The sequence below is a fragment of the Argentina silus genome, assembly GCF_951799395.1.
Source record: "Argentina silus genome assembly, chromosome: 4".
Taxonomy (NCBI): Eukaryota; Metazoa; Chordata; class Actinopteri; order Argentiniformes; family Argentinidae; genus Argentina; species Argentina silus.
In genome coordinates, this window is record NC_139658.1 from 23,239,110 (window position 1) to 23,250,750 (window position 11,641).

The 11,641-nt window shown below is 41.3% G+C and overlaps 1 protein-coding gene across 3 annotated transcripts; it reads right to left on the reverse strand.

The window, feature by feature from the left end:
- Positions 1 to 3,822: 3,822 nt before the first annotated feature.
- On the reverse strand, positions 3,823 to 5,826 carry mrps16 (mitochondrial ribosomal protein S16). Of its 3 annotated transcripts, XR_014554186.1 has the most exons (5): positions 5,709 to 5,826; positions 5,478 to 5,504; positions 4,971 to 5,237; positions 4,299 to 4,550; positions 3,823 to 4,113 (listed from the first exon to the last, which is right to left on the reverse strand). XR_014554186.1 is itself a non-coding variant. In XM_083668579.1 (4 exons), the coding sequence occupies exons 2-4, from the start codon at positions 5,488 to 5,490 to the stop codon at positions 4,423 to 4,425; spliced, it is 408 nt and encodes a 135-aa protein (XP_083524705.1). In that variant the 5' UTR covers positions 5,491 to 5,504; positions 5,709 to 5,826; the 3' UTR covers positions 3,823 to 4,422. The 3 variants fall into 3 exon arrangements, 2 of the variants coding, with proteins under 2 accessions (XP_083524705.1, XP_083524706.1); XM_083668579.1 differs by having other exon boundaries at positions 3,823 to 4,550; XM_083668580.1 differs by having other exon boundaries at positions 3,823 to 4,550; positions 5,692 to 5,806.
- Between the last annotated feature and the right edge of the window lie 5,815 nt (positions 5,827 to 11,641).

Here is an 11,641-nt window from a genome sequence, read left to right on the forward strand (position 1 = left end):
GTAAGTTAGTTAGTTACTTAGTTAGTTAGTTTTGTGTCTTCAAGGATGCAGTGTGGTGGGCTGAGGAAGATATCGTTGGAGCACACACCCTAGACAAACTCTTGAAATAGTTTTGGCTTTTCAGTGCTTTGGTCTTCTGCTCACACCCCTCCTCACCTCTTTCCCCAGTAGAAGACAGATTGACGTCAAAGAGCAGCGGCCATTCCCAAAGGGTTTCTGGTCACACGCCAATCCTTATGCATGTGTGGTATTAGAGCTCTTAGGATAACACTTTGCATCAATGTTATCTTTATAAAGGCTGTGAGTACATGAGATTAACTCCCTCAAATCCTGACTTGAATTATGTTACAGTATTCCGATCTGGGAATGTGAAAACTAATGAAAACTATATGAAATGATTATATATATATATATGTTATCTGAGGATAACACCTATTGTTTTTTTTTTGTCCTGGTTTGAGTGAGGCTCCTTGGCCAAAAGTGTATGATTTCCATTTCATGTACTAACATGCCTCAGCTGTAGCTAGCTGCCTTGTGCAAGCTCCAAATGTTAAGGAAATAACAACGCCTAATTCACAGAACCAAAACAATCTCTCTTGACAGTGTTGCGACAACGTTGCTGAGGTAAGCTGAGGTTATTTGTCCTGTTCCACCTAAAACCTCTCAATAGTGTTCAAGCTACCTGATTTTTTTTACTTTAACAACGTCACATGCGGAGTGCAGTACACCTGTATTAGTCAAGAATGGAAAGTCACAGGTTGCCTAGGGATGGTGACCTTATATTCACTAAACAGGATTTAATTCAGCTTGTTTTGACTGCTAGATCAAAGGTAAGACAAGATTAAGGGCTACCTGAACAGAACTGTATTGAGTGGAAGTGGAGATTGTTGGTTATTCATTAACTTATACACATATTAACTTGTAGGCCACTTGTAATATGTGGGCATGGTTACAACACTTAAAGGTGACTGTGACTGACTGATTGTCATTGAAACTCAGAGTTTTGTCAAGCACAGACAGAACCTTGCAAGCAACGGTCAGCCCCCAAACCCCTGCCCGATCACTCCGCTCTTCCACCTCGGCTGGCCGCCTGGCACCGCCGCCTCTACGTGAATGCAGCAGCCGCGCTACTCGGTCACGGCTTCTCACTGTCCTGGCAACCCGCTGGTGGAACAAGCTTCCCACTGCTGTCAAGACTGCAGAGTCACTACCAATCTACCACCGTAGATTGAAGACCCATCTCTTCAGGCTACATTTTAACGGTCTTTCCTAAAGACCTCTTCACCCCCTCTACCCCCCTGTACAAGTTTCTCTCCTGTTAAAAAAATAAATAATAATAAAATAAATAAAGTAATTTTTCCTTCTTCTAGCATTGCGACTGCCTGTGGCCCCTGGTCTGAGCATTGATTACTTTGTCTTATGATGACTGATGGATGGATGATTCACTTACTTTAACAAATGTATTTGTATGTAAGTATTGTATTTATTTGTTTAAATGTATGTATTTGTTGTAAGTCACTTTGGATAAAGGTGTCTCCTAAATGCCATAAATGTAAATGTAACTTTTACTGTCAGCAATGTTTAATGATGGTTATAGTGATATTTGTCTGTCAGTGATACTGATCAAGGTACTTCCATTGCTTCTCTGAAAAAATGAAATGGGAAAATACTAAGCAAATAAAATAACTTTTCTCCCACATCAGCTACAAAGGGTGTGATGCCTCTTGACTGGTGTGTTACACAATGTGTGTGTTGGCCTTCACATCATACCACTGTACTTACTGATTTGATTTCATAAGTACATAAGTACTCAAAACAGTCATGTGGCATTTCAATACAGTAGTGTTTAGCATTTTATATTTAGACTCTGAGATGAGGGAGCAGTGAGTCAGTGACTTGGACAATATGTGAGATCCTACATGGAGCGAGATCATGGCAGTGCACTCAACAGAGACCTGGCTGTAAAGAGGCTCTGTTACTGACTCTGAATGACCTTATGACCTTATGATGAAATTGTACCAGGAAATATGAAATAAATCCCCAACATAATGACTCCACGCCCCTCTTTGTTTACTTGAAACTCATTTCCAAGTTAAAATAGAATATTTACTGATCACAAGGTTCTGCCAAGTTTCTTATATATATATCTGCCAATACTTAGTTAATCATCTCACGACAAACTCGTCACTGAGTCACCAACAGAGGAAGACAATCAAAGCCTTTAGTTGATTTATTATGCCCTCACCCAACCCCTAAAGAACACAAAATAAAATACTTTTCAGACCCATTCGGTGTCTTTAATTCATCCTCAATGTGGACCAAGAAGTGGTTCTTGCTATAAGTGTGCCTTGGTTGACATCACAGCTACAGTTTAAGTATGTCTGCTATTTGAGACCAGACTTTCCAAAGATATGATTTTGAGTTTCTGGACCTGCCACAGTCAATAAAGCGACACTTTCAGTCATTCTGTTGATTCAGTGCCAACAAAAACGTGTGACCTTTCATGTTGTCAAAGGGGAGAGTGAATTTACACAAATGCTTTAGTTGTCCTTATTTGCAGTACATTAATTCTCTCTCTCCATTTGTTGATGCAATTCACACACAGGATAACAGTCAAATTTAATTAAATTCAGTGTGAATAACAAAGTGTCCAATTGAGCATAGGAATTCATTAGGTTTCCATAACCACAACACATAATAAAATATGGTGCAGGCAGTAAACTTGTTTGTCACTGGCATTTAATGAAGACATAAGAACTCATTTCACAGATGGACAGTGGAGCCCTTCAAGATAAGTCACTTGCTTTTAATATCAGCGTCATGAAGCAGAAGTGTGATAAGTGTGTGAACAACAATAAACCCATTTCTCAATCTGACAATCCAACATGAAACTATATTTACTCTACAACTCCTTCTTGTGGGGTTTTTCTTTTGTGAATTTCTTACATCCTGCACAGGCTTACACAAATACAGGAACGGTAGTCTCCTTCCTCATAGATAACTGAGTAGGTGCCATGCACCGGAAAATACATCTGACACGTCATTATAATGTACATATAATGTATCAACTGAATCAACTGATGCAACTCTAATAATACAATTTAAATAATACATACTTTCTTCTCTTTTTTTTTTTTGCAATTTGCAATACAAGTCATTAAAGTGTCCCCAAGAACTGTACATCTAAGTGATGAAAGAGAACCAATCTGTCCTTGAACCAACAAGGAACTCTAAAACAGTGCAAGTCCTGTCAAGGAACCCACCCACTTCAGGTTATGTTCTCTCTCATTACTGTTTGCAGGGTGCAGCTAAGTTCAACTTCAAAAGGTCTGATGACTGTTCCATGAGGTCTGATGACTGTTCCATGAGGTCTGATGACTGTTCCATGAGGCAGTGTTCAATTATCTAAATTCCCTTCCCTTCTCACACTCCTTCTCCTGGCAGAGTTTCAGCAATCCAACCTGTGCTTAACCCAGGCTTATAGAGGGAAGTCAAACCGTGAACAGAGAAATGCGACTCTTACTCGCTGTTTTCATCGTTGATTCATTGTTAGTGACTTATCATCGTTGACAGTGGTAGTGACATGACGATAACATTGATATCGAGAAAATATAGACTTCTTGGAAAGGCCTTCAGAGTCTGGTAGCATTAAGTTATGTTTTTACTGTATTTAATGTTATTATCGTTGATGTTTATATTTTAGCTATTATCCTTATTACATTCTGTTGTTGATGTTTATATTTTATGATTTGATGTTGGTCGATGATGATAGATGTTGATTGAGGTTGGTTGATGTTGTGGAGCACAAACAGAAGGCACATTTAATATTTTAATTCAGCCACAATAAAACTGTAAATACAAACAAATGTACTTGCTATGAGAAGTTAACACACACACACACAACTTATGATGGTTACATACAAAAAGAAAGCTTGTAAGTGTACTTTTTGTGTGCTGCATTGTCATGGAACCAAGCTTAAGAATTTTACTCCCTGCACTTGTGTATGACACATAACAATAAACTTGAAACTTGCTTTGAATATTCATGGTTTTCATTAACCACAACAACTTTTCCAAGAAGTACAGTGCAATGTCCAGTTGTCATGAGAAGCAGTCGTAGATACAGGAGAGAAAGTCCATGAATGAGATTCCCAGGCGTCATCCATGATCTTTTCTGATCAACAGTCACTCACATACTGTAGAGATACAGTACAACAATCTGCTGTATCCATCTCTATGGTGACACCAGTGGAGGCTGGTGGAAGTAGAAATCAGAGGACGGGCTCCCTGTAATGCATGGAATGGAATGAGGAATGGTATCAAACACGTTCCATGCATTTCAATGAGCCCGTCCTGCGATGCCCACCTCCAGCACCACCAGCCTCCCCTGGGGGGGTCACACACATCCCAGTGCTGCACCTCTCATAACTCCTTGTGCTTGTCTCCCTCCTCCAGACCTTCCTCTGCGGTCTCTACCAGCGTTGCCAGGGCACTGCGACGCTCTGCTTCTGTCACCGTCATGGGATGCAAAGGGAAGAACCCTGCCAGACCTGCAGGGGGAGAGGAGAAGGCAGACGGGAGAGGAGAAGACACATTTTACCACACACGTCCTCTGGTACTGCTGTTGAGTGTTGGGCTAGGTGAAGTGACCCACTAAAAGTGCAATGACTTTCTTCATCATACATGTCATGTACAGGACTAAGCTTCATCAAAGCCGTTGTATAAACTGCAAAAAACTTGGCAGTAGCTAAGTTATGGCTTTGACAGTTAAACTATTACAAACAGACACTACAATACATCTAGTGTAGTTTGTTCCTCAGGGAAGTTTAGTTAACAGAATAGTTGTAATTGACAAATGATAGACAAGAGTAAAACAAATTAACACAAAGTAGAATCCAATTCAAGGTAAACTGCTTGTGTGTGTGTGTGTGTGTGTGTGTGTACGCTTGATCAGGGCTGGGGGAACACACCTAGAAGCTTGGCCACAGGCTTGGATGGGTGGGCACCACATCCCATCCAGTGCTTGATCCTGTCGTAGTTGAAGCTGACCAGTTTCTCATTGTTGGTGTTTGGAAGAGGGTCGTAGGTACCCAGCTGTTCTATGTATTTACTGTCGCGGGCCCTCTTGTTGTAGGCGGCCACGATGCGGTAGAAGGGCCTGTTGGCCTGTTTGTGGCCGGCCAACGCCAGTCTGATGACGACGTGTCCTCCATGGTACGTTTTCAGTAGAAGAGACGCTGCGGGGAACAAAGAAAGACAAAAACAGATCAATGACGTATAGTTGCTTCATTAATTGTTTATACGCATTGTTTATAATCATAGAAATACTGAGGATGAAAATAAAATGATTTAAACAAAAGAAACAGGAGGGGAAAATGAAATGCGTAACTTTTGCTAGATAGTTGCACATGACAGAGACATCATAGGTGTACTTGAAGGTTAGACACGATAAGTGGAAAAAATGTGGTTATACTTACAAAGATGAACCATGATTGAATATTATCCTGCAAAAGATAGGAATGTTGAAAGTTACTATTATGTTGACGCCATACAACACATGACAGCTAGCTACACTAGTCGGCAGAATTGACTGACACAAGCATGATGATTAGCTAGCCAGCTAACGTAAGCTAGCTGTTCATAGTTCAACGCGAAGCAAGCAGTTTCAAAAGCTCAACAGTATACACGTACAGTAAGTGACAAAATACCTATGAGGTCAAAGGAAGAACCAGAAGATAGCGTTTTCAGTTGACAATGACATAAAATCCCAGCACCGATGTTTTCTAATGTGACATCTGTAAGGGCGCAGCCATTTTTTAACAGGAAGTTCCCGGCGAGGTCGTCTACGTCGTTTATCCGCCAGGTGGCGTCATTGGACTGCGCAGGGAGGTCTGACTGCTGCTTGAGCCGGTTTACCAAATGATGTATATGACCGACCGTTTGTCCATGAGTTTATCTCTTCAAAACATGTTTGCATGTAACAACTATACTCTTGTTCAGTTGTTTGTCAGATGCAATCCTCAAATGTCAAAGTTTCAATCAGCTTCAATTATCACGGTCAGTGATTGATACAATAGGCCTACCTGAAAAACAAAACAAAACATTGAGCTGTTGACTAACTAACATACTTCTGTACAGAAAAAAACTTTAATTATGATTATACAAGGGATACTTCAGTGTTATTTTCAGCCACAGTCAGACCGTTGCTTTTTTAAGAGGAAGAAACCTCGATGATTACACAACCCTGGGTTTGGCCTCGCTTCAACCACCGAAACTGGCAGAGGAGAAAACATTGATTTTCGGAGAATGACCCATGAACGGCAGGGTCAGTACTTAGCATGATGTTCTCAGGGTGCAATGATATTTCGGGCTTCTCTCCCTCCACGTTGGAACATGTTGATTTCACACTCCTGTTGTGTAAAGCTGGTGTTTCTGTGTGTGTGACAAGCACATGGTTTTCTGTGAGGAGGGGTCAGTCTGAGCACACAGTATAGATGAGCTCTTTGTCTCTGTTGAAAGAACACGTAGACAGATGAAGCACCGTAAGAGCACTGACTCCTGTTTGGTTTTTGTTTCCATATTTAGCCAGATCAACTCTGTCTGCTTGCCCCTGTCAGACACATATAAACTTACCAGAGATATACTTACTTTTTAGAAATCTATCAATGGAAAATTACTTTCAACATTTTTTTTTTTGGAAACAAGATGATCGATTATGACCATACTTTAATCATAAGTATGACACTCCAACACAGTTTTAGTTTTAGTAAAAATGAAGATATATATAATTATAATAAAAATACATACTACAGGTTTCACATTGTTGAATACACATTTTGTACTTTTTGTACTACAATTTGTTTTCCAATATGTTTTATTGGAGAGCATATATAGGCTTTTTATTTTAATTGTTTTAACTTTTAAAGCATATAATTAAAACAATAGCAAGTGTGCTAATGGATGAACTCAATCCCAAATTTCCTTTAAAAAGTAAAAAACTAAAAATCCAAAACAAATCATTTTCTGTTGTTATAAATGATTATGAATGAAAAAATATTACTTTTTGAAAGAATGTTTTTTCTTATGTTTTCAGTATTGGGGTCTGCCCTGTTGGAAAACAATGTTTGCAAAATATATTGGTAGCTTTAGGGTTAATTCAACATACAGTAGGCCGATGTCCTTTTCATTTAAATTCAATCTACAGTTCAAGGCTCAGTCATAAACTCAGTACCCAGCATCAACTTCCTTACAAAGACAAGAGACTTTCTGTGGAAAAACGTCATCATTAGGCTGACCACTTTTCTGTGCAAAATCAGAAAATGAATAGACACTTTACACAGTTAGACAGCAAACAAAATGCATCTTACATGGTGAATCTGCAGTGCGTGATTATCTGAACACTGACATTGATTCCATCGGTGGCTCACTCTCTCGTGAGCACCCCATGCTCTTTGGGATACCAAGACGAGTTGTTCCTGCTGTAATCGTCTGTGACAGTTCAGTTAGGGACGCTCAGATGACCAGATAATGTACCAGAAAAGAAGCAGGAGGGCCTACTTTGAGACAAGGCCTGATTAACAAATGAATACCGATATTGTGATGAAAGTTGCATTTAGAAAAAGTCCAGTTTTTAAGAATTATGATTGTGTTTAAAGCACTAATAATGTCTTCGGTTTTAACACCGAAAAGTTGGTGTGAACTGTGGTGTGAATCCACACCAGGGGAGCCTGGTGGAGGTAGAAATCCAAAACTCCATTCCATGCATTACAATGAGCCCATCCTCCGAGTGCATACATTTTTCAGTATGTATGGTCCCAGCAGGAATCGAACCCCCAACCTAAGCGTTGTTAGTGCCGTGCTCTACCAGCTGAGCCACAGAGGACCACAATGACCCTGTAGCGGGTTTATATTCTGAAGTGTGATAACAACAGTGGAGGTTTGATCCCATTCCTCATTCCATTCCATGCATTACAATGAGCCCGTCCTCCGATTTCTACCTCCACCAGCCTCCCCTGGCCTAGATTCTGAAGCATCTAGCGTGATGGGTTAAGAACTGTTGTCCACTTACCTCTCTATAGTCCATTTCCAACTCTCACTGTGCGCTCTGTCAGCAAGTTGTACAGTACAAGTTGTTACTGTTCACGAGGACTCTCCGTAAAGCAATAGTTGTTTTACATGTATTCGTAAAGTAAGTTGACTTCGTAGCTGTAAGTTGTAAGTTGACAACGTATAGTAGTGACAGGAACATACAGTATAGCATACAGGCTACAGGGCCCAGACATCTGTTTGGCGGGAATGAACCCATGGCGTCATCTAGAGACAATGAGGAGCCCCTACCTCCTCAGAGGGACGAGGGGAGGGTGAAACAAACCGACACCGTGGATGTAAGGCCTGTAAGCCAGTTTCACAATTCACACATTTTATGGGACGATGTTTGAATGTTTTAACCACCATTTCCATATCAAATAAGCATTTTATCAGACAGATAATTGAGTATAGCGGATGCCAAGGTGACCAGATGAAGCTGCTCAGTCTTGCTCTCCCATGACGCCCATTCATAACATGATAACCAAACCATGGCCCTATTAGATTATCTGTTCTGCTAACATTTGCGTTTCACATTTTTACAGAAACCTCCACATTTCCTTCTGAGTAATTTGCTAGAAATTTGCGAGAGTTTGCAAACATTTTTTTTTTCTCTCTCTCTCTCTCTCTCCACATTTCCGTGGTGCGCATTACAGCAGCGTGATGTCAGAGAGGAGGGCGAAGGCCAGGAACCGATACGTGTTGTTTTAGAACGTAGTCTCATTTGAGTGGTCCCAGGTTTTCACAATTGAATTTGAGGTGTCTGCAGTTTCCAACGCACGTGGTTCTTTACAGATAGAACTGACCTGGCTGCAACTTTGGTACTGTGTATATATATATATATATAGAGAGAGAGAGAGTTTCAATAGGAAGAATAATTGTTGTTATCAACAAGATCCACAACTGGGCACAGGGCTTTTTTTTTTTATCATGATTGACTTAGAAAAGGCAAAAAAACTTGAGCACACTTGCTTTCTAGCTACTTCACATTTCTGTAGAACGACACCGACGTTTCGAAAAGACCTTCATCATGATTGACTGAGTATATATCAGAACATGTCCTCAGCCGGTTGTGAGGTCTTCAGTTGGCTCAATCTCCTGCTGTTAAGTGTCTGCGTCCAGCCCCGCCAGCGCCACCCTTAATGAACTTATGAAGTCCCTTAAGGAGACAGAGGGGATGTTTTGGTCACACGTGTAGGGGGGGTCAAATGATCTCTGCTTCTAGGAACGATGTCCTGGATGGTCTGCGTGAGACTAATTGTGGCAGCGTGCAAAACGGAGGGTGTTACTTTAATCTTCGTTAAAACAAAGAGCTTTCTTTCTTCCTTTCATTTTTTTCAAAGAAGAAGGGTGCCTTAACTGATTAAAGCACAACACGACTAGTCTATCACATGCTGGTAGAAGGGGAGAGTGTATCGTTGCCTCTGTCAAGCAGAGGCAGTAAATCAACGCGTCCAAGTTAACAGTGTCTGGTGGACAGTTGGATGACACTGATGGCGGCCTCATTAGTTAAAAGAAATGTCCAACTCTTATTTAGTGTCTTAACTTTTATATTTAGTGTGGACCAGCAGTGATGCATATTTGGCAGAATATTATCCATGATTCATGATTTTCCAATGTCCCTCTATTGTTCTGTGGTATGCATGTAACACACCTTGATTCAACATGTAGCTTTCAATACAAATACTTCTGAAACCTGACTCACACCACAACATGAACCGCAAGATAAGGGCTGATAGGCACTGATTGGCATTGTGAGGGAGGGTTAATGTGTAACATTGTGTTGTTCGTTTCCTTAACCTGTACAGTATCGTGGCTGTGGTCTGAGATGTGCCTCTAGTCTGGGTCAGTGTGGAGAGTAGCTGGTCAGGATATTCACAGCTTGTTAAAGAGGGGAGCCCCTCTTTACATGTTTGGGGAAACGGCCAGCCATACCCGGTGACTCGTGTCTGGGTCATGACCAGGGGAGGCTGGGAGAGGTAGAAATCGGAGGACAGGCTCATTGTAACGCATGGAGTGGAATGAGGAATGCTATCAAACATGTGTGGTATTTCATTCAACACGTGTGTTTTGATACGTGTTGAATGAAATGCTGCACGTGTTTGATACCATTTCTCATTCCATTCCATTCATTACAATAGCCTGTCCTCCGATTTCTACGTCCACCGGCCTCCCCTGGTCATGACCTGCTGCCAACCCAGTGTCCCCAGACCACTGCAGGAAGCAGCAGAGGCGGGCTGGGTGGTTGTGTGAGAGGACAAGAGGATTTGGCATGCACATCAGAGCGTGATGCTCCAGCATATCACATGCTGTACACACACACACACACACACACGCACAGACACACACACGCAGGCGCACGCACGCGCACAGACAGGCACACACACACGCAGACACACACGTACAGACACACACACACACACGCACACACACACATAGTGTCCTTTGGTCAGGTGGAATGGAATGCTACAGTGGCCACTGTTATGAGACAGTTACTACCTATCAACTGCGTACTGTATGTAACTGCAGTTGATGCTGTCGTCCCTATAAATGCAGTTGATGTTGTTTATTCACTGTCATTTCCAGCATCCTATCAGTTATATCATTCTAATCTCTCAATGTGATCAAAGAGAGCAATTTGCATGATGAGATATCGCAAATGTTCCATCTTGTTTGTTTACATTATCTCCAATAAAACTGGAAGAGCATGTTGACAGAACGGTGTGTGTGTGTGTGTGTGTGTGTGTGTGTGTGTGTGTGTGTGTGTGTGTGTATAGTGAGCCCTCAGAGCCCAATCCAGCCCATAATTGTCCTCCTTAGTGTGTCTCTCGTTCAACAATGTCTCTGCTGTCTTCGATCACGGCTCAGATACAGCTCCGTTACAGCAGGACTATGTAACACGGACATGTGAGTTACCACGACACAACCCTCTTAGTTTACACTGTCTGACCGGCTCGAGAAAGTGGAGTTTAATTCGGTTTTCAGATTAAACACAAATGTTAATGAATACAAAAACAATTCAGGATGTATCTTGTGTGTTAATATTCAAGGGGATTTAAGGGAATCTGTCAGATATCATCCAAGAAGAGTTAAGGTTTTATGATTTCCACTTAAATTAGTCACAGAAGTAACCTTTGAAATATTCATGCTCACATGCTCTCAGAATTTCATGCTTGCTCAGATCTCCACTTCCTTTTCTTAGTAGTAATATAATAACTTTTTATAAAGTAGTGATGACTGTGAAATCAGAGGATGAATTGATAGCCTGTTCACTGAGCGGATATGAAATAGTGATTATAGAATAGCCCACTTATATACAATAGAAAGTCGTTGTTGAGGTCAAGATTCCTGGCACAGAAGTGTTTGGAGTCATGACTCCTGTCTCAGGACATTCACAGACAAACCAAGAGGGCTCCTGTCTCAGGACATTCACAGACAAACCAAGAGGGCTCCTGTCTCAGGACATTCACAGACAAACCAAGAGGGCTCCTGTCTCAGGACATTCACAGACAAACCAAGAGGGCTCCTGTCTCAGGACATTCACAGACAAACCAAG